At 57.6% G+C, this 21,754-nt stretch overlaps 5 protein-coding genes across 5 annotated transcripts; 3 read left to right on the forward strand and 2 right to left on the reverse strand.

Moving 5' to 3' along the window:
• Nucleotides 1-178: 178 nt before the first annotated feature.
• On the forward strand, nt 179-1,738 carry IUM83_17805 (Ubiquitin fusion degradation protein 1; the record flags this gene model as incomplete). Its single annotated transcript, XM_067942773.1, has 1 exon — nt 179-1,738. The coding sequence occupies one exon, from the start codon at nt 179-181 to the stop codon at nt 1,736-1,738; it is 1,560 nt and encodes a 519-aa protein (XP_067780848.1).
• Nucleotides 1,739-1,825: 87 nt separating this feature from the next.
• Nucleotides 1,826-2,713, reverse strand: IUM83_17806 (exosome complex exonuclease RRP42-like protein; the record flags this gene model as incomplete). Its single annotated transcript, XM_067942774.1, has 1 exon — nt 1,826-2,713. One exon carries the CDS (start codon nt 2,711-2,713, stop codon nt 1,826-1,828), a length of 888 nt encoding a protein of 295 aa, XP_067780926.1.
• A 165-nt stretch (nt 2,714-2,878) lies between these two features.
• On the reverse strand, nt 2,879-7,937 carry IUM83_17807 (Glycosyl hydrolase family 10 protein; the record flags this gene model as incomplete). The annotated part of the gene is made up of 3 exons (XM_067942775.1): nt 2,879-3,703; nt 3,774-3,954; nt 7,339-7,937. 3 exons carry the CDS (start codon nt 7,935-7,937, stop codon nt 2,879-2,881), a joined length of 1,605 nt encoding a protein of 534 aa, XP_067780846.1.
• A 1,720-nt stretch (nt 7,938-9,657) lies between these two features.
• IUM83_17808 (spidroin protein Sp-14910-A) lies at nt 9,658-14,223 on the forward strand (the record flags this gene model as incomplete). Its single annotated transcript, XM_067942776.1, has 1 exon — nt 9,658-14,223. One exon carries the CDS (start codon nt 9,658-9,660, stop codon nt 14,221-14,223), a length of 4,566 nt encoding a protein of 1,521 aa, XP_067780853.1.
• Nucleotides 14,224-16,127: 1,904 nt separating this feature from the next.
• On the forward strand, nt 16,128-16,700 carry IUM83_17809 (Secreted protein; the record flags this gene model as incomplete). The annotated part of the gene is made up of 1 exon (XM_067942777.1): nt 16,128-16,700. The coding sequence occupies one exon, from the start codon at nt 16,128-16,130 to the stop codon at nt 16,698-16,700; it is 573 nt and encodes a 190-aa protein (XP_067780854.1).
• Between the last annotated feature and the right edge of the window lie 5,054 nt (nt 16,701-21,754).

Below are 21,754 nucleotides of genomic sequence, written 5' to 3' on the forward strand. Positions count from 1 at the left end.
TTTGACTGGACAAACGTTAAATCTGTATATATTATCAAAAAGTATTCTTTTATACTGGTGCCAAATTAGAGGTGAAGGACTGTAAAGACCTTCTCGAATAGTTCCGAGTATCCGGCGGCAACGTCAGCAGCGTCGGTGTCAGAATCGAATTGGCTCCGGCCGAGAGAAGAGAGCGACGATGGAGCTGGACCTGAGCGCGCGCAACGCCAAGTGGAGCCGCGAGCAGAACAAGCGGCGCGAGCAGGCCAAGCGCAAGGTGGAGGCGGAGCGCCGCAAGCGCGCGGCGGCCGCCAAGGCGCGCGAGGAGCTGGAGCAGCTGCAGCAGCAGAAGCGCGTGCAGCGCATCGCCGAGCTGGAGCGGCAGGAGCAGCAGGCGCTGGAGGAGCAGCGGCTCACGGGCGGCATCAGGTACCTGCAGCAGCTGCGGCCGGTGCCCACCGCCAGCGACGGCGACAAGATCTCGCTGCCGGTGTCGGCGCTGGAGGAGCTCAACCCGCAGAACGCGCTGGAGCTCGGCGTCTTCACGTTCGAGCTGTCGTTCGTGCAGAAGCAGCAGCAGCAGCAGCAGCAGCAGCAGCAACAGAAGAGAGTGACGCACGCGGGGGTGCTCGAGTTCGTGGCGGAGGAAGGGACGGTGGGGCTGCCGCCCAAGGTCGCGGCGTCGCTGTTTGGGCAGAGCGCGCAGCTGCCGGACAGCGTCCAGGTGCGCTTCGTGCGGCTGGAGAAGGGCAAGTTTGCCAGTCTGCAGCCGAGAGGAGACGGCTTCGGCGACCGCCAGATTGACTTCAAGCACATGCTCGAGCGGTCCCTCAAGGCGCACACGACGCTGACGGAGGGCGACGTGCTGTTTGTCCGACACGGGCGGGAGACGTTCGAAGTGCTCGTCGCGGAGCTCAAGCCGGAGCGGGCCGTTAATATCCTCAACACAGACCTGGAGGTGGATATCACCCCGAGCGAGGCAATGGCCAAGGCAAAGCAGGCGGAGAAGCTGCGGGAAGAAGAAGCTGCGCGTGCTGTGGCGATGGCGCAGGAGAATGAGCAGTGGAAGGCGAACAAGATGGCAAACTTGCTGCCCGAGCCTCCCGTGGACGAGCGTCTGCAAGTGAAGTTAGTGCTGAGGATGTCTGAGGGGCAGTCGACGCGTCGGTTCTTGCATTCGTCGCCGCTGCGAAGCGTGTTTGACCTCATCGAGGCGCTAACGGGGGAGGAAGCGAGGCATTTCCAGTTGGCGGCTACATATCCACGTCGGCTCTTTGGAGTTGATTCAGCAGAGAAATCGCTGCAAGAACTCGGTCTGAATGGACGCCAGGAAGCATTGTTCGTTGAGAAGGTCACAGCAGATGAAACTATGGCTGAGCCGGACGCTACGACACCCGATAACGTCAGCGGTAGTGGGGACCAAATTACAGTTGCGCGTCCGCGTACTCAGCTACCAGGAGTGTGGGAAGAGGCTCGACAGACACTGGAGAAGTGGCTTGACGACAGCATGCACTCTACTTCGGTTCCTGCGATTCACGCAATGGAGCCGGCCATGCCCGTTGCACAGTCTGCAGATCAAGAAGTGAAGTGGCGTGCTCAATTGAGCGAGTTGGAAGAGATGGGTTTCATGAACCGTTCTCTGAACATTGAGGTGCTTGAACGGTATCAAGGCCGCTTGCTGCGCGTTGTAAACTACCTGTCTGAAATGGGCCCATCAGCGGAGGGTGGTGATAGCGGCGTTGCCGTCATGGAAGACTAAGCATGAAATACATCGTAGCTATTACTTCAAGTCTAGTCCCTGGATGTTTGTCAGCTAAGCAGACACTTGCTTTCTATCGTTGCCCCCCTAGCCAAGGAAGCCGACGCGCTCCATGCGGTGTCCTGCCTTGGCGTCTCTATCTCTCTGCTCGCGCAGAGCCTCCTGCAGCAGTTTAAATAGCTCTTTCGACCGCGCGCACGCCTCATCGATCATCTGCTGCATCTCCTCCATCTCGATGGCGCCGGTGCCGCTCTTCTGGACGCCGCAGACGCTGCCCTCGGGGTTCACGGCCACGCTCATCTGCGCCGTGGTGCACAGCTCCTCCTCCTGCAGCGGGTCCGTGATGAAGTAGTCACCGATCTTGCTGAGCGTCACGCAGATGGGCCAGTGCTGGGCCGCCATGAGCCTGCCGGCCGCCGGGTCCGTGTCCACCTCGATGCTCTTGTCCTCGCCCTCGACGCCCACGAGCCGCACGGACGGGAAGACCGTGTCGTTGAGCGCCGCGTAGACGGCCATGGAGATGACGTCGGGCAGGTTGCCGCTGGACTCGAACACCATGACGTCGATGCTGATGGCCCAGACGCTCTGGCCGGGGATGATGCAGTACCTCTCGAGCTCGGCGGCGGGGCACGAGCATAGCAGCCGCGTCATGAGCTGCGACAGCTCCACGTTCAGCTCCTCCACGGCGCGGCCGTAGAGCTTGGCGGAGACCGACGGGCAGCAGGACACGGCCACCTGCACGATGCCCGCGTTGGGCGCCTCGGGCAGCGGCGGCGCCACCTCGAGCTTGACGCTGGCCAGCACGTCGGTGCCCGACGCCTCGAGCGACGCGCGCGCCGAGCCGTTAGACTGCGCCAGCAGCGACGTCTCCAGCGACAGGCTGCGGTACGAGAGGCGGTCGCGCCCGTCCGCGCGCACGTCGGCGGCGACGCCCTCGGCGATGTACTTCTTCTCGGACGCGCTCACCTTGAGCATGCTCGACTCTGGTACAATAGTATAATACTGATGCCTCGATCGAATGGAGGCAGTCGCAGAGGTGAATAAAACAGGGATCCGTAAATCGGGGTACGTAAATCGGGGTCAAGTTGCGACTTCAACGTCAAGACAATTATCGATAACGTTACATACACCTACTGTGAGTTAGCTCTGCCACGCCGCCGCGATGCCGTCGTACGCAGCCTTGCGCACGAGCGGCGTGTTCTTGCCCTTGGGCTGGTACCACGGCAACGGGGCGGACGAGGAGAGCCACGTGTACGTGTCCACGAAGTCCCAGATCGTCACGCCGACGCACTTGGACAACTTCCTGCAGGCCAGCACGGCGTTCTTGTAGACAGTCACCTGCTTGCTCTGTTCCGCGGTGGACGGTGCCGTCGAGCTCGTCTTGACGTCCAGCTCGGTCAGCGCAACATCGAGCTTGAGCGCCTCAAAGCGACGCATATTGGAGATTTGGTCGGACGCCGAGGCCGTGTCCGAGTAGCTCAGGTGCGACTGGAAGCCCACGCCATTGACCTCGACGCCCGCGCTGATCAACGACTTGAGCATGGCGAGCACGGCGGTCGATTTCGTGTTGATGGTGTTGGTGTTGTAGTCGTTGTAGTAGAGCTTGGTCTTGAGACCCAGCGACTTCTTCACGGCGCTCGCCGTCTTGAAGGCTGTGGAGATGTACTCCGTGCCCGTCTTGGTGTACCAGAACGACTTGCGGTACGTCCCATCGTCGCCCATGGCCTCGTTCACGACGTCCCAGGCGTAGCACGAGTCGCCGAAGTGGGTGATGACCTTGGTGATGTGGTTCTCGAGCGCCTTGAGTAGCTCGGCCTTGCCTAGAGTTTGCACCCACGACGGAACCTGCTGATGCCAAACCAGCGTGTGGCAGCGGACTTTCGCGCCCGATGCCTTCGCAAGGGCCACAACCTGGTCGCCCTTGGTAAACGAGAACGAGTTTTGTGAAGGCTCCGTAGCATCCCACTGCAAACAGACAGCGTTAGAGACCACGAACAGTGCACACGCAAATGCGCGGGAGGTGCGGACTCCGTACCTTCATAGCATTGCCCGGGGTGATCATACCGAAGTCGCTAATGTTTTTGAGCTGCTTGACGTAATAGGGATCACTCAGCTCCCCGATGTCGGTGGCTGTGCCCATGTATCTACCAGTAGCCTTGGCCAGGTCATTCAGGCCCTTGGAGCCCGAGTAGGTGGACTTGATGAACGAGTCGCCTCTGGCAACTGCCAGGGAGAGTACACCGACGATAAGAGAAATGCCGAGCTTCATGGATGTAGGAGTAGGTGGCTGCGCGAGGCAAAATAGAGAATGACTAGCTTGACGCGCTGCTTCGTGAGCCCGGCCGGGGCAGTTCGTTGACATCCTGTGACCCATCATCGTCGATCGACGATCAGCTTTTTACCGTTCGCGTGGCTAGAGACGGGCAACTTGCATCCGAGAGTGGCCGGGTCTTGGCGCTGTAACATGGTGCTGACAGCGAGGCACTGGGCACGTCGTTGCCTCGAGAAGCTTCCGCTTTAAAGCTACTCAGCTTTCCCATACCGTGTTACGTGTTCGCAGTCGCACTCCCATAAGTGTTGCTAGTGGGTCACAATGCTCTATGCTTTCGCGATTGATCGTTGCAGCTAAAAGCTGCAAAGAGTCCTGCATTAAGGGCGGCCCGCTGTTTGATCGGCCACCCAGTCAAGCCCCTACAACACCTGAACGTAAACGCAGGTAGTGATCCGCAAGTAACGGCAGTATCGGGTACATGCGCTCTGTGCTAACATGACAAGACTATCGTACGAGGTTTGAGCCGGTTGTCACCTCCGCAGCATTAATTGCTTCATTATTTCGGCACACGTGCACCATGTACTCTCGCCACTAGTAGTGTCTCGAGTACGCGTCAGCGCCGCGGCTGTTGTAGCCTTCGTCACGGTAGTCTCGCCCTCCGTTGCGACCGACTTCATCCCAAAGCATACGTCTCCCGTAACCACTATCATCACAGTGGTTGTCGAAACCCCGAAAGTGGCGTGGGTCGTCAATGTACGATCCGCCCCAGCCACCACCATGCCCGGGCTCGCACCAAGCGTCACGCGGTCGCGATCGTGAACGCGACCTTCGCCTGTCGGGGCCACGGTTGTACTGGTACGAGTTATAACCTCCACCAGGCTCTCTCGAATCAGCATAATACCCTGCTTCCTCGCGATGAACCTGTTGCCAGCGCATAGGAGGAGACCACCTTCTTTCCCTTTCACCGCGCCATGTAGCGCTCGTCATTGGCACCGTGCTGCTATCGATCTCGCCTTCTTCTTGTTCCTCTTCATCACTCTCGATTCTCGATGTGCTCATATTTTCGGTAGCGCCAGTGGATAGCGGCGCGGTCGGACTTGCAGCTCGCGCCTGTGACTTGATATCTCCAGCTTCATCATTCTTGCTGTCGCGGATGGAGCCATCCATGCCGATGGTTTCAATCTCCTTTCCGTTTTCACGCGTCTCGTTCATTGTTTCAGAAAAGGATAGGGACGCAGCTTGTGCTGTATCATCAATGCCACATGCTGCCGAGATGTTCGTTTGATCTTGAGATAATGGGGCTTTGGGACGAGAATGAGATCTGGACCTTGACCTTGACCTTCTCCTTAATAGTGCGCGCGGGCACATGTATCCACAGATAGGAGACCCAACTTCGCGGTCTTCTTCTGACGCTGATGGTGGTCGGTCGTATCTCGAGAATGGATGATCATTATTGGTAACCGATTGGTATTCTTGTTTACATTGCGGAGTAGTTCGAGGGCTGCCAGCCCTGGATGGCTCGTGCGCACTGTGCTCGCTTGGATTCGATCGTGGCGTTTCCTTAGATCTATCTCCATCGGCAGGAGATGATCTCCGACTGATCGTAACACCTGCTTTATACTCGAGCTTCATTTCCAGCAGATTTCCATAGTCATCGCGAAACATGTGCGAAGCGCGCTCTGCATCTTCGCGATTGCGATAATGCAAGTAAGCAGTGCTGGGCTGGCTTTTCATGAGGTTCAGCCAGTTTTCGCGTGGAATATTACAGCGAGGAACGGACCCGTTGAATGAGTATCGCTTACTCAATGACGCAGCGAACTCCTCACGGTCTCGGCCCTGATTAAATCGAATACCTGTCGACTTCCGCTCAAAACGAACGCGGCGAATGATGAGCGTTGTCCAACCACGCAGCTGCTGTGGCACAAATGTAGTTCCATACATTCGTCGCTGATAAAACGCTCTGTCCTCTGGCCGTTCAAAGCGCAGTTCCTCGTAACAGTGCACTCTCCGCCTTTCGGCATTGATGTATTCATCGAACGTTGATTCTGCGTTTCCTTCCGCCACTGGAGCACATAATGATACTCCAAAATAGGAGGCGGGAATCAATTCCTTAGTCGAAGTCACTTTACATTTTGTTGCGCAACTCCAGCGCGGAACCAGGTCAGACAGCACTTTTCCGTCGACACCATACACTTCATATCCAGCCATGTGCGCCTTCGTCGAGGCGCTTAATGCTGCGTCAGGTTCTATCTCCGCCGCTGCAGACAAAATGGAGTTGCGTTTACGCGCCAGACGCATCAGCGTTCGCTCTTGTGGTGAAAATATCGAGATTTTCACGGGCACAACATTTTTACTTCTCTTTCGTGGTGTACGGATCGGGTCCCGATTCGAAAGCTGTGGGCTCGCCAGAGAGGAACCTGGTGGCACCTCAACGCCAAGACGTTCTAATTGCTTTCTATCATCATTTGTACGAGGCACCAATGTGGCCTCTGTATGTCCAGCAGAATTGTTGGTAGAACGCTTGGGAATCACAAACGATGATGCACTTGTAGTGTTGTTACTGGTTGTTTTTCTCGGGATGGGCATCATATCCAAAGGCAAGTCGTTCTTAGGGTCGGTTTGCTCTGTACCGTTATCCGGTCTTTTCACCGGTTCACCAAAAATTATAGGGCTGACCTGCCCTTCTTCCATAACGTCAGCTTCTGCAGCCGCACCCGGCCAGGGTTCTTCCTTTAGTGGAAGCTGCTGTTGGATATCGGATGGTGGGCAACTTGTACTCAAGTCGTTCAGAAGTCCAACACCTACTCCTTCAACCTTGACATCGATCTTCACTTCACCACTCGGACAAGCTTCATGTCCAACATCAATTTCATCCCTCCTGCAGGGCGGCCCTTCTCCCATATGCGGTGGTTCGTGTCGTTTTCGATCTGGCCCAGCATTTTCTCCATGAACAATTTGCCGCTTTGTTCTCAGGATATGGAGCGCTTCGTCTCTCCGTCTTCTTCTCTGTTCTATGTCACAAAGAATCGGCGTTGAATTTCTCAGTCCTGATGTTGTGGGAATGCTCGTTGTGGACACGAGCTTATTGTTGGCCTTGGTTGCAGCACGGTGTTGACGCTCCAGTATTCGCTTCTTGTATTTTGTTTCCTCAGTGGAAAGCGATGGAGGCTGTGGTCGTGTCTTATCCCCATCGCTGATCTGCATATCCGCTCCTATCGCCGCGGGGCGCTTGTCAGACCTCCGCATTTGTTCACGCAAATTTCTCTGCAGCCTTGACGCCTCGGATGAATTGTGACGCTTTAACTTGACGGCAACGAGTCGGTCGTACTCTCCTGTGGCCTTCCTTCGAGCTCGCAACTTGCGCATCCGTCTCTGTCGCATGGCAGTAGCCTTGGCTTTAGCAGGATCGACTGGTGGCTCGAGCTTCTTCATACTCAGTGTGGCAGATGCCGTCTCTGTCGCCAGCATCTCAACATGAAGTCGTCTCCGCTGCACTGCGTTGAGTCCTTTCACTCCTGCCTTCTTCCTGGTAGTTTTGGTGTACGCATCGCCAGCTGCGGCAGCCATTGAGCGATCCTTTCCCGGATATGGCTCGCCGTTCGACACCAGGATCTGCTTGCGGTGTCGGCTGGATGCCAGCGTGGCTGTGACGGCGTCATGGATCCCTTGGCGCTGGCTGTTAGCTGGTCTGTCTGCGTCTTTGCGCTCTTTTCCAGGCTCAACGGAGCCACCCCCACCGGCATTTCCCTTGGTCGTAGGCCCTTTCCCCTTGAGGGGCGTCTCCTTCTTCCGTTTTTTGTCGGCGCGGTCGGGGATCTGCTTTGTAGACTTTAACATGACGTCCGACGAGTCTGCGTCGCCCTCCAGCCGCAGCTTGAGAGCCTGCAGCCGCCGTATTCCGGCTCGGGGCTCGGCGGTCGACGCCATGTGCGCGGCAACTTTATTTTTGCCGGATAACACCCAATCAGCGGCGCGCACTGATTGGTCCAGTAACAAACTACGCTAAGCTTACGCTGTAATTAACCTTGAAGGCATTTCGTCGTGGGATTCTTCGGCACCGTTGCCCACGGAGTTGATCAGCGCTCTCAGTCGACAGCGTCGCCTGGCGAGTCTAAATATGTTCTGAATAGGAAGTTTTGATAGTTGTTGCGGAAACTACAAAACCAAGTATGCGGCCTAAACAGACGTCGCCGTCTTCTTCTTGCGCGCGATCATGTAGACTGACCACAGGACATGCCAGGCGATACGGGGCCTTCGGATGTAGCCTACCTCCACTGAACCATTGACGTAAGGGATGCACGTCTAGCGTGAAATAAACTTCTAGAAGTAGACGATGTCTGTTCTCGCCAGACCCCATTGCATTAGTAGCTGCCCACCAGGGCAGTGCCACTGCCCAATGCCTTCACTACTCTTAGGTGGTTGATGAGTCTGATCTCTGTGCGTCCGACGCGCACCACCAGTATAATCTCCCTGGAAGGAGCAATAGGACCGACGCTGGGCCACCACACGCTGAGCTACGATTTAAGCTAAAAGCTTTCAGTTTTAAATTTAAAGTTCCTCCTGCGTCGCCGTGATGGACAAGACTACGAATTGTTTCTCGGCTTCGCTAAGCGGAACCCGGTCGGCTTCAAGCTGTTCCCCAGCACGCTGCTGACCGGGTGTATTGTCGCAGCGAAGGCAAGCCGCTGGTGGTGCTGCCCTCCGACGAGACGGAGTAGGGAGGTGGGGGTGAGCGCAGACCCGCGGTGTTCGTCAAAGGAAATAATCGCGTGCCAGGCCGCCCAACTGACTCAACTTACGCTGCCGCAGTATACGATCGGGAATTGGACGTAAGCTGTTTCGAGCGTGGCCAGTATTTTGTTGCTGTATTATGTTCAAACCGCGGGGTGTTTGTTATTCCGGTCGCAACAAAATCTATTGGACTTCCCAAGAGATTTTGTTACCACTGCTCTATTCATTCTTCAACCCAGACTTCGACAGGTATCATCGATTGAATAGCATTCCCACAAGTGTCTGGGCAGGATGACCACCCCGAAGCAATCATTGCGGTGTTCGAGGCAGCAGCGCAGATATAGGATACAGTTCGTGCCTGTGTATGGATATGTCCGATGGAATGGAACTAGGGCTGGTCATCATCGTTGCAGTCAACTGCTTGATAGAGACCAATTCGCAGTTGGCGACAATAATGAAAGATCTTTAGGCACGGATGGTGCTGATCTTATACCGTTTGGTATGAGGCAACCTTGCAATTATGGTCATCTTTGACGCTCTGGTTTGCCAGTCGATGGCAGCTGCATTTTCGCTATGCGTAAATTTGTTGCCATAGTGACCCTAGATAAATGGTCATTCAGGCACTATTTCTCCATGCGGCACCCAAAACAGCCTGTGCCACGAAACAATCAAGCTCGTACCAGGACGAACACCAAGCATGACCCGGGCCGTGTCCCGGCATGGGATAGAACATCAGCTGCGTGAGCCCGTAGAGGTGTGAAGTGGTGGTTGATATCTCTGTGTGTCAACCGAACTCATCGCACGAGACCCCTTCTCGTTTGCTCAGTTCTCAATTTGCCTCGCAGTTGTGTCGTTCAACCGTTCAAAGTTTGTCAAGTCAAGTCTTCTCGTCCAGTCCCCAGTGTTTTTGTCCAAGATGAACCTCACCAAGATTATCGCGCACCTTGCAATCATTGCTGCTGCTATGGGCTCGCTGGCTGAAGCTGGCAAGTTCGGGCCGCAAACCCAACAATCTGGTGTCTCGATCGACGACGCATTCACAAACCCGGCGCGCGTCACTCCCGCGCCTACGACCATCACGCCCACCGTCACCCCGGTCCCTACTACCATTGCGCCCACTACGACCCCAACTCCGACCCCAGCGCCTACGACAGGAGTGGCTGAACCGCCATGCCCGACTCCTGCACCTACTACCGAGACAACAACTGGCGTGAGCGCCGGCACGTCAGGCAACAATGGCAGCGCTACCGTGAGCGCGTCTGTGTCGAAGGGCAACAGCACCAACAATGGCAGTGCCACCGTGAGCACATCTGTGTCGAGCGGCAACAACAACAACAATGCCGGTAACGGGTCGGGATCCGGCCACGGTAGCGTGTCAACCGGCGGCGCGAATGGAGGAACCAGCGTGAGCGCCAGCTCCACTGGCTTGAATGCAGGACTGAATGCCGGAGCTGGCCTCGGCGCCAACGCAGGACTGAATGCCGGAGCTGGCCTCGGTGCGAACGCAGGGCTTCACGCGGGTGCCGGTCTTGGCGCTAATGCCGGCCTCAATGCTGGCGCCGGTCTTGGAGCGAACGCGGGTCTACGCGCTGGAGCTGGTCTTGGAGCCAACGCAGGATTGAACGCTGGAGCTGGTCTTGGAGCCAACGCAGGATTGAACGCTGGCGCTGGCCTCGGCGCCAACGCAGGACTGAATGCCGGAGCTGGCCTCGGCGCCAACGCAGGACTGAATGCCGGAGCTGGCCTCGGTGCGAACGCAGGGCTTCACGCGGGTGCCGGTCTTGGCGCTAATGCCGGCCTCAATGCTGGCGCCGGTCTTGGAGCGAACGCGGGTCTACGCGCTGGAGCTGGTCTTGGAGCCAACGCAGGATTGAACGCTGGAGCTGGTCTTGGAGCCAACGCAGGATTGAACGCTGGCGCTGGCCTCGGCGCCAACGCAGGACTGAATGCCGGAGCTGGCCTCGGCGCCAACGCAGGACTGAATGCCGGAGCTGGCCTCGGCGCCAACGCAGGACTGAATGCCGGAGCTGGCCTCGGTGCGAACGCAGGGCTTCACGCGGGTGCCGGTCTTGGCGCTAATGCCGGCCTCAATGCTGGCGCCGGTCTTGGAGCGAACGCGGGTCTACGCGCTGGAGCTGGTCTTGGAGCCAACGCAGGATTGAACGCTGGCGCTGGCCTCGGCGCCAACGCAGGACTGAATGCCGGAGCTGGCCTCGGCGCCAACGCAGGACTGAACGCCGGAGCTGGCCTCGGCGCCAACGCAGGATTGAACGCTGGCGCTGGCCTCGGCGCCAACGCAGGACTGGATGCCGGAGCTGGCCTCGGCGCGAACGCAGGGCTTCACGCGGGTGCCGGTCTTGGCGCTAATGCCGGCCTCAATGCTGGCGCCGGTCTTGGAGCGAACGCGGGTCTACGCGCTGGAGCTGGTCTTGGAGCCAACGCAGGATTGAACGCTGGCGCTGGCCTCGGCGCCAACGCAGGACTGAATGCCGGAGCTGGCCTCGGCGCCAACGCAGGACTGAACGCCGGAGCTGGCCTCGGCGCCAACGCAGGATTGAACGCTGGCGCTGGCCTCGGCGCCAACGCAGGATTGAACGCTGGCGCTGGCCTCGGCGCCAACGCAGGACTGAATGCCGGAGCTGGCCTCGGCGCGAACGCAGGGCTTCACGCGGGTGCCGGTCTTGGCGCTAATGCCGGCCTCAATGCTGGCGCCGGTCTTGGAGCGAACGCGGGTCTACGCGCTGGAGCTGGTCTTGGAGCCAACGCAGGATTGAACGCTGGAGCTGGTCTTGGAGCCAACGCAGGATTGAACGCTGGCGCTGGCCTCGGCGCCAACGCAGGACTGAATGCCGGAGCTGGCCTCGGCGCCAACGCAGGACTGAATGCCGGAGCTGGCCTCGGCGCCAACGCAGGACTGAATGCCGGAGCTGGCCTCGGTGCGAACGCAGGGCTTCACGCGGGTGCCGGTCTTGGCGCTAATGCCGGCCTCAATGCTGGCGCCGGTCTTGGAGCGAACGCGGGTCTACGCGCTGGAGCTGGTCTTGGAGCCAACGCAGGATTGAACGCTGGCGCTGGCCTCGGCGCCAACGCAGGACTGAATGCCGGAGCTGGCCTCGGCGCCAACGCAGGACTGAACGCCGGAGCTGGCCTCGGCGCCAACGCAGGATTGAACGCTGGCGCTGGCCTCGGCGCCAACGCAGGACTGGATGCCGGAGCTGGCCTCGGCGCGAACGCAGGGCTTCACGCGGGTGCCGGTCTTGGCGCTAATGCCGGCCTCAATGCTGGCGCCGGTCTTGGAGCGAACGCGGGTCTACGCGCTGGAGCTGGTCTTGGAGCCAACGCAGGATTGAACGCTGGCGCTGGCCTCGGCGCCAACGCAGGACTGAATGCCGGAGCTGGCCTCGGCGCCAACGCAGGACTGAACGCCGGAGCTGGCCTCGGCGCCAACGCAGGATTGAACGCTGGCGCTGGCCTCGGCGCCAACGCAGGATTGAACGCTGGCGCTGGCCTCGGCGCCAACGCAGGACTGAATGCCGGAGCTGGCCTCGGCGCGAACGCAGGGCTTCACGCGGGTGCCGGTCTTGGCGCTAATGCCGGCCTCAATGCTGGCGCCGGTCTTGGAGCGAACGCGGGTCTACGCGCTGGAGCTGGTCTTGGAGCCAACGCAGGATTGAACGCTGGAGCTGGTCTTGGAGCCAACGCAGGATTGAACGCTGGCGCTGGCCTCGGCGCCAACGCAGGACTGAATGCCGGAGCTGGCCTCGGCGCCAACGCAGGACTGAATGCCGGAGCTGGCCTCGGCGCCAACGCAGGATTGAACGCTGGCGCTGGCCTCGGCGCCAACGCAGGATTGAACGCTGGCGCTGGCCTCGGCGCCAACGCAGGACTGAATGCCGGAGCTGGCCTCGGCGCGAACGCAGGGCTTCACGCGGGTGCCGGTCTTGGCGCTAATGCCGGCCTCAATGCTGGCGCCGGTCTTGGAGCGAACGCGGGTCTACGCGCTGGCGCTGGCCTCGGCGCCAACGCAGGACTGAATGCCGGAGCTGGCCTCGGCGCCAACGCAGGACTGAACGCCGGAGCTGGCCTCGGCGCCAACGCAGGATTGAACGCTGGCGCTGGCCTCGGCGCCAACGCAGGACTGAATGCCGGAGCTGGCCTCGGCGCGAACGCAGGGCTTCACGCGGGTGCCGGTCTTGGCGCTAATGCCGGCCTCAATGCTGGCGCCGGTCTTGGAGCGAACGCGGGTCTACGCGCTGGAGCTGGTCTTGGAGCCAACGCAGGATTGAACGCTGGAGCTGGTCTTGGAGCCAACGCAGGATTGAACGCTGGCGCTGGCCTCGGCGCCAACGCAGGACTGAATGCCGGAGCTGGCCTCGGCGCCAACGCAGGACTGAATGCCGGAGCTGGCCTCGGCGCCAACGCAGGACTGAATGCCGGAGCTGGCCTCGGTGCGAACGCAGGGCTTCACGCGGGTGCCGGTCTTGGCGCTAATGCCGGCCTCAATGCTGGCGCCGGTCTTGGAGCGAACGCGGGTCTACGCGCTGGAGCTGGTCTTGGAGCCAACGCAGGATTGAACGCTGGCGCTGGCCTCGGCGCCAACGCAGGACTGAATGCCGGAGCTGGCCTCGGCGCCAACGCAGGACTGAACGCCGGAGCTGGCCTCGGCGCCAACGCAGGATTGAACGCTGGCGCTGGCCTCGGCGCCAACGCAGGACTGGATGCCGGAGCTGGCCTCGGCGCGAACGCAGGGCTTCACGCGGGTGCCGGTCTTGGCGCTAATGCCGGCCTCAATGCTGGCGCCGGTCTTGGAGCGAACGCGGGTCTACGCGCTGGAGCTGGTCTTGGAGCCAACGCAGGATTGAACGCTGGAGCTGGTCTTGGAGCCAACGCAGGATTGAACGCTGGCGCTGGCCTCGGCGCCAACGCAGGACTGAATGCCGGAGCTGGCCTCGGCGCCAACGCAGGACTGAACGCCGGAGCTGGCCTCGGCGCCAACGCAGGATTGAACGCTGGCGCTGGCCTCGGCGCCAACGCAGGACTGAATGCCGGAGCTGGCCTCGGCGCGAACGCAGGGCTTCACGCGGGTGCCGGTCTTGGCGCTAATGCCGGCCTCAATGCTGGCGCCGGTCTTGGAGCGAACGCGGGTCTACGCGCTGGAGCTGGTCTTGGAGCCAACGCAGGATTGAACGCTGGCGCTGGCCTCGGCGCCAACGCAGGACTGAATGCCGGAGCTGGCCTCGGCGCCAACGCAGGACTGAATGCCGGAGCTGGCCTCGGTGCGAACGCAGGGCTTCACGCGAGTGTCGGTCTTGGCGCTAATGCCGGCCTCAATGCTGGCGCCGGTCTTGGAGCGAACGCGGGTCTACGCGCTGGAGCTGGTCTTGGAGCCAACGCAGGATTGAACGCTGGCGCTGGTGCAGGAGCTGGAGGCCGTGGCGGGGTTAGTGCGGGTGCTGTAGCCCATGGTGGTGTTCGCATGTAACCTGCCGATGTGGGTTATTGTAGTTTTTATTGTTTATTAGATGACTTGACTTGACCAAAATGTTTTGTTGAGATCCTGTGTGGCCATAAAACTCGGTCTCGTTGCGTTCTGTATTCTGTATTGAATTCTTAGTTCAATATGAAACACTGTCACATCAACTACTGAAATTCCCGAATAGTACCTAATACCCTCGAAAACGTAACCCAGAGTTACGTGGTTGCGCCAATAGAAATCGCAAGTATAATTTGCTGCATTTTTGTGCGAAAAACTAACGTTATTTTTGCCAAAAATTCGCAGTTCGAAGAACTGTCGTTTGGGGCTTTTTTCGGATGTCATCAAGTAACATTGGTGCAACATTCTCCTACTCCAGGGATGTCATCGAGTAACATAGGTACAACACCAGCCATCTCTGGAATACAGGGCTGTTAAACATCAACAGCGCCTGCAGTCGTCCAGAGATCTACGACTACTTCGGCATTCGTCAACTCGTGGGCCATGAAGGACGTGCTGTTCTCGTCGCTGCAGGGAGAGTGCGCCTTCATGATGCCGCCGCCGCACCAGCTGCGCCGCCCGCTCACTACGGCCACCCGGCGGTTTCTCATCGACGAGCCACCTACGTCGAGCATAATTTTGAGCTCCGTTTATTGACCTTATCGATGGGAGGCCTGTTCAAGTTACTCAAAATGTCCGTCCTACCAAGGGTGCCGCTAATGGTACTTTGGGTACTCTAGAACATGTCGCCTTCTCTGCTAATAAGACCTTCAAAGATTTTCATGACTCGAATGCTGGTATTGATGTGAAGATTGCCTCCAACCCACCACCTTACGCACTCGTCCGTATTGCTGGGGGCCCCAATGCAGTCGCTATTGATGCAGATTCAGACTCCGCCATTTTCCTATTTTTCTACGACGCACAGGCGTACTCTAAGACTTATATCCCTCTCTCGAAGTCTGTCACTGGTGAGAAAAGATCGCTATCGCTTCATTTGCAATAGCTCCCAATTATTTCTGCGGTCGCTTCTACAATTTATAAAGTGCAAGGGGAGACACTGGAATCAATGGCTATCGTCGAATGAAAGTCGTCAGTCGGAATCATCAGTAAGCCCCAGCAAACATACCTGTTGGTTTCTCGCGTCGCTTCTAGTTCGGCTTTCTCGACTTTATCTCCCTTTACTCCTACCCTTGCTCAGTGGTCCAACCCTCCAACATCGGCATTGCAAGCAAAAAAAAAAAACGGTTATGCACTCTATCCGCTGCCGTTTTGCAATCTTTTAATACCAATTAATCTATTCCTTTTCAGTCTATATGTCGTTTGTTTCAACCTTCGAACTGCGCCTCCCCCCCGGGTCCACCACCCGGGTCCCCGAATTGCAATATTGGTTTAAAGATGAGGGAAGGCACTAATAATCAGTACCGGGTATTATGTGATAATTTCCTTTAGTCCAAACAGCGTTCACCTTTTTAATGGGCACTAATAATTATTTCTAATTATTAGTTTAAGAAGTATACACCTTATAACAAACAAAGGAAGTCGGTATTCCCGTACCTTACAAAATGAATTCTTTTCATATTTCTCGTTTGGCTGACGTTTAAAAGCTCAAAACAAACGCTTAAGAACTTGAAATGACAATCTAACTGTCAAGTATTCCTTTTGTGACGTATGGTGTTTATGAATGTATAAAAATCGGTTCTCGAAACGGATATAGTGAGTGCTGTATTCCATGGCAGAGCCAGGGAATTGTGTTTTCCACTTCAGAATTGTGCTTCCGGTATACCGGTGCATACCGGTACATTGGGGGTGACTACACCGCAGACCAACCGATGGACGCGTGGCGTTTTCCCTCACTTTGTCTTCAGATCAACAAGCAAGCAACGAAGAAGGGGGTTACTTTACCCAGCTACGCCATGATCACCCGCGGGACCACCGACCAAGCCACCCCCAGCTCCACGTCATCCAGGGCCGTGACGTCTCTATCGAATAGCGAGCTCCCTGCGGCTGCTGCTGGCGTCGCTCCTCCTGACGTCGTGGACGTCACGGGTGCGGACGAGCCGTGGACGACGGCGCCTGCAAGGCGCACGTCCGAGCCCGCACCGCTACGCACGAGCAAGCGGGCGACATCGAAGCCGGCTTCTGGTGAAGCTGTGGTCGACGCCCGCACGGGCAAGAAGAAGGTGTCGAAGCGCGCCACGGTGGCATCGACTGCGGGGACACCAAGGAAGCCCACGGGTGACAGCGGCCGCGACTCCGACTCCGACCTGGAGGACAAGCCGCCGGCTCCACCTGCGAAGAGGCCGAAGAAGACGGTGACCTCGGCGAAGACCAAGCAAGCCAAGGCGGTGGCGGTCGCGAAGCGTCCGGCGGCGGGTTCGACCTACACGAGTTCATGGCATCGTTTTCGCCCGGTACCGCAGTCGAAGAGAGCGCCGCGACCGAGGACCCCGCGGCTCAGGCCAGTGCAACCACACAGGGAGTCGTAGGCCAGGACGACCATGCTGTTCCCGCTCAAGTACAAGCCCTGCAAGCCGAGATCGAACGGCTCCGTGCGCTGGTAGCCCGGCAGGGCGTTGGCCAGTTACCAGTGGTCCCCGCCTCAGCCATGCATGGAAATCGGCGCACGAGCGGGAAATTTTCCGCGAGACCGTCTGCTTTCCTAATCGCTCAGCCCCGCCCGTCTCCAAAACACCGTGTCAACCGGGGAGTCAGGAGGACTGTACCGGCACCGGCACCGCCCAGACGGGTATTTTGACTTTACGGTCCGGGTTGTCCATACAGCCACCCACACCTCAGACTATACAGTCCAGGTTGACCATACAGTCACCCACGGCCATACAGCCAGTACCGACCATACAGTCGATACATTCAATTAAGCATATGCGTGAAGCGTCAGCTCTGACTACGTTGCAAGATGTTTCGTGTGTATCAGTTCATGAAAGCGAGCTGAACTCTGCCACAGAATCAGTATCACGGACAGTCACGTCGCCGGGACCGATGTACCAGTCTTCGAGCCGTGGCGTCAAGTTCCCCACCGAAGAAGAAGACCGGTTGCGTACTGGAACTGCACCGCGACCAAGCCACCTGCGCCCGGTCATTAGCATCAAGGCCGCAGCAGCGATGCACTCGAACGCTCGTGAAAGAAGCAATCTATTGCGCGTTACTCGCAGAGCCACTCTGGCTCAGGCTATGGCAAAATCGGGCGTTACGCTGCCTCCGGACAACTACCCGCTGTAACGGGGTTACACACACAAGTGACAACAGTCACTTGTGCATGACAACGGTCACAAGTGACAACTGTCACTTGTGCATGGCAATTGCCGCTTATGGTTTAACAGATAAATATCTGTTAAAGGTTTTAGATACTTCCTCACATTGGTGTAAGACACACCAATGGATACATTGAAGTGGACCACCACAGTGAGTGGTCCACACATACCCAAAAGATCCTATTGGTAGAAAGCAGCATCTTTCTACCAATCAGAGACATGCATATTAGCGGGGCTCTGACAGCCAGCCGCTGCCAACCCTTTCATAGATGATAAACAGTTTTTAGCAGATTTTAGAGGAAGATCAATTTACAAACAATACAGTTCTCATTTTACCTTAAACTACCTATTTGGTGTTTTATTTGATTTATATTATACTTGTGGACTCAAGTATAATTAATTCAAATTATTAATAAACTCCTACGCTTCCTCATACACGTAGCGCGACGTGTAAGCTAAAGTAGTGAGCCAAAGTAGGCCCACTACACCTGGTAGCACTTTGTAGTTCGTCCAACGACCGACTACTTGACGTTCGTACGAGGTGTACGAACGCGGAGCCGAGAACCACATGAGCACGGAGGTGCCCATGGAGAGCTCCAATACGCCTGCAACTCATGTTGCACGCGCGGACTGCCCCCACCTGTCGGATCCAGAGTGGGAGGCCCTCCAACGACTGTCAACAGTCATTGGGGAGGCGGCGATAGCTACAATGTTGCGTACGCTATCGCCGACAGAGCAACATGGTGTTGCTCTGGGATTCATCATGAAGGAGCAGCGCGATGCTGCTTCTCAACAACGGCGTCGTCGGGGACGACACCGCGTGCTCAATCATTAAAATTGAGCGTGAGCAATTATGTAGGAAGAGAGGGCGAGCCTCTCCTCCGATGGCTTGTCGAACTCGACACAGCCATTGCGGCTCGACGTATCGTCGACCCGTTGTCAAAGGTTGCGTTCGCCATGTCATGTCTTGGCGGACGAGCGAGGAGTTGGGCGTACGGACGCCGACTCTCAGATCCTACGTGCTTTAGCACGTACGAGATATTAAAGAGGAGCTCAAACAAGCGTTTGAGCCCCCGCAAAATGAATTCCGGTCGAGGACGGAATTCCTCGACCTGCAGCAGGGTAAGCATGACGTCCATGCTTACGCGCAGCGTGCACGGTACTTGGTCTCGAACATCGTGACCAACCCGATAGACGAGGCGACTAAAGTCGTCACGTTCATGAAGGGACTGAGAGATGGGCCTGTGAAGACCTATCTCTTCCGAGAGTACCCGAGTACTCTCGAAGCTGCGATTACTCTCGCAATGCAAGAAGAGTTTAGCCTGCGGCAGGCTAAACTGCATGCGAGCGTGCCGAGGTCGCAACCGCGCCCGGTAGTGAGCACGGGAGGTCCGGAACCAATGGACCTCTCGAATGCAACGGCAGCTGGTCACCAGCAGCACGGAAATAATGTGCGATGCTTCCGTTGCGGAAGGATCGGTCACTTTGCCAGAGAGTGCACGGCTCCCGTGCACTACAATAGTGGCCGTCGTGGCGATGCCGGGCATCGCCGCGAACAAACAAAAAACGTGAACATCCAGTAGGCGCGGGGCGCCCTACTGGTAATGCAGTCGCGCGTGCCGACATCGGGCACGCGACACTGAGGACTGCAGCCCCCAGTGAGACCAGCTCTCACTGTAAGAAACAAGATGACAGGCCGAACCTAGTCATCTTGAAGGTTTACTCGAAGAGAGCGAGTGACTCTCTTCGAGCTTTGGTAGACTCAGGCGCGTCGAACAACTTTGTTCGACTACGAAGCCTGTCGAGACTTGACTTCGAGGAGGTAGATACACCTCGAAGTCTTCTGGAGGTACGACTGGCAACAGGTGCCATCGTGAAGACCGAGAAGCGCGTCGTGAACGTGCGCTTCTCGTACAAACAACGAGTGTTTGTCGAACACTTTATCGTCCTGGACCTGGACGATAAGTTCGACGTAGTAATGGGCATGCCGTGGCTTGCACGGCATGATCCGGTGATAGACTGGAAGAAGCGCACGCTCGTGCGCTTCGGACGCGATAGCGGAACAGAGAGCGATGGCCCTGTTACCGCAGCGCACGCACCAGCAGGTGCGCGCGGCTCACCAGTCGAGACAGCGCTTTATGCTGCTGTCCCGGAGTGCCCAAGAAGTGCGCGAGGGCGCGCACAAGTGAGACCCACGTCGGCAATGCTGCCGACGTCGGAAGAAAAAGATGTGTTGGTTCCGGCAACCAACACCCACGTTCAAGCGTGTAAGGGACAGTCCTTGACCCGAAGAGGTCAGGTCGACAACGACGCGTCGGCTCCGGGAGCCGACGCACCCTCGGTCATGAGGGGCTCCGCCAATGAATGGCGTCGAGGTGACGAAGGCGTGTCAACTCCGGGAGTTGACGCTGCAAACAGTGCGGACGGTTGCAAACGTACCGCACTGACGCAATTACATGCTGTCGTGCAGCCGGGCTGCACGACGAAGCGCCATGCGATCAAGCCGGGCTTGATATCGCGCGCCCGCAGACAGGGTCTGCCGGCGAAGAGACACATTACCGTGCAGCCGGGCTGCACGAAGGAAAATGCGGTCAAGCCGGGCTTGATACCGCGCGCCCGCGGACAGGGTCCGCCGGCGAACGACTGTCCACGGCCGGGCCTGGACAAGAAGAACAACTGTGCGGAGCCGGGCTCCGCATAACAAGAAGACGGCGCAAGCGGAAAACGCTGCGCAAGTCTCGGTCCGGGACCGAGACGCAACAAGAGCAGTCTGCTGGGCAGACTGCGGCGGTGACGCCGAATGTCAAGACGCTAAGCGTCTTGACGCGCACCGATACTGGATTCCAGTATCGTGACATGGAACTCGCTAGTCCTCCGACGACGGCGTCGGAGTTGACTTCGCTTCCAGCCATGAGCTGGAAGCGCTTCACGCGCGACTTGCACGATGGACGCATCGAGCAAGTCTGCGTTCTTCGGACAGCGAAAGAACGGCGAGCGAGAGCGAAGAGCTGAGGCAGCTCTTCATGGGAAGTACCACGGAGAGTGAAGACACTCTCAGTGCGAAGACGAAGCGAGAGCGCTTCGAGGAACAAGGTTGGGACTCGCTGAAGTCGAGTCCCTATTACGAATTGTTGAGGGAGTACAAAGACGTACTCCCGGAAGACATTTTTGCGGAGCTTCCGCAGGATAAGGGTATTCAGCACGAGATTGATCTCGTGCCGGGCACGAAGTACTGTGTCACGCGGCAGTGGCCACTGCCGCGAGAGCAAGTGAAAGCGATCGACGACTTTTTTGAAAGTCGTCGTAAAGCAGGACAAGTGCGGGAATCAAAGTCCCCGCACAGTGCTCCGACGTTCTGTGTCAAGAAGCCACAGGGCGGATGGCGCATCGTTCATGCCTACAACAAGCTGAACGATGCGACGGTACCGGCGCAGACGCCGATACCACGAAAAGATGTTATCATCGATTCGATGGCCGGGAGCACCGTTTACAGTGCTCTCGACTTGCGAGATGGATTTTATCAAATCCTAATGCGTGAGAGCGATATCCCTCTCACGGCAGTGAGCACGCCAAGCGGCATGCTCTGGGAATGGCTAGTAATGCCACAGGGGCTTAAGAATGCCCCTGCGACTTTCAACAGGTGCGTGACGCACTTGTTGCGCTCGGTGCGCGACTTCGCGCCGAGCTACTTCGATGATGTGTTCATCCACAGCCGGGCTGTGGACGGGAAGACCGACGTAGAGATGCACAGGGTGCATCTCCGAAAGCTACTTGAGCTTATGCGAAAGCATAAGCTCTACGCGAACCTGAAGAAGTGTATCTTCGGGGCGAGCGAGATACCCGTCCTCGGGTGTCTCGTAGGGAAGAATGGTGTCCGCCCTGACCCAGAAAAGGTCAGAGTGATTAACGAATGGCCAACGCCTTCAAGTGTCAAGGAACTGAGGCAGTTCCTTATTTGGCCACGTACTTGTGCAAGTACGTGGAGGACTATGCGGGCAAGATCCGCCCGCTGTCACAGCTTCTTAAGAAAGAAGCTGTGTGGAATTGGACACCCGATTGCCAAAAGGCATTCGATACAGTCAAGCGGGGCTTGACTGAGGCGCCGATCTTGGCAGTGGCTGACCAAGATCGCCCATTTCACGTAGTGTGTGACGCATCCGATTTCGCGATCGGATGCGCGTTGATGCAGCACGATCACGAGGGCCGTGATCGTGTCGTCTATTACCAGTCGCGTCAGCTGAAAGCAGCTGAGCGTAATTATCCGGTGCATG

This window comes from Phytophthora cinnamomi (assembly GCF_018691715.1).
Source record: "Phytophthora cinnamomi strain GKB4 chromosome Unknown Contig123, whole genome shotgun sequence".
Lineage (NCBI taxonomy): Eukaryota > Oomycota > Peronosporomycetes > Peronosporales > Peronosporaceae > Phytophthora > Phytophthora cinnamomi.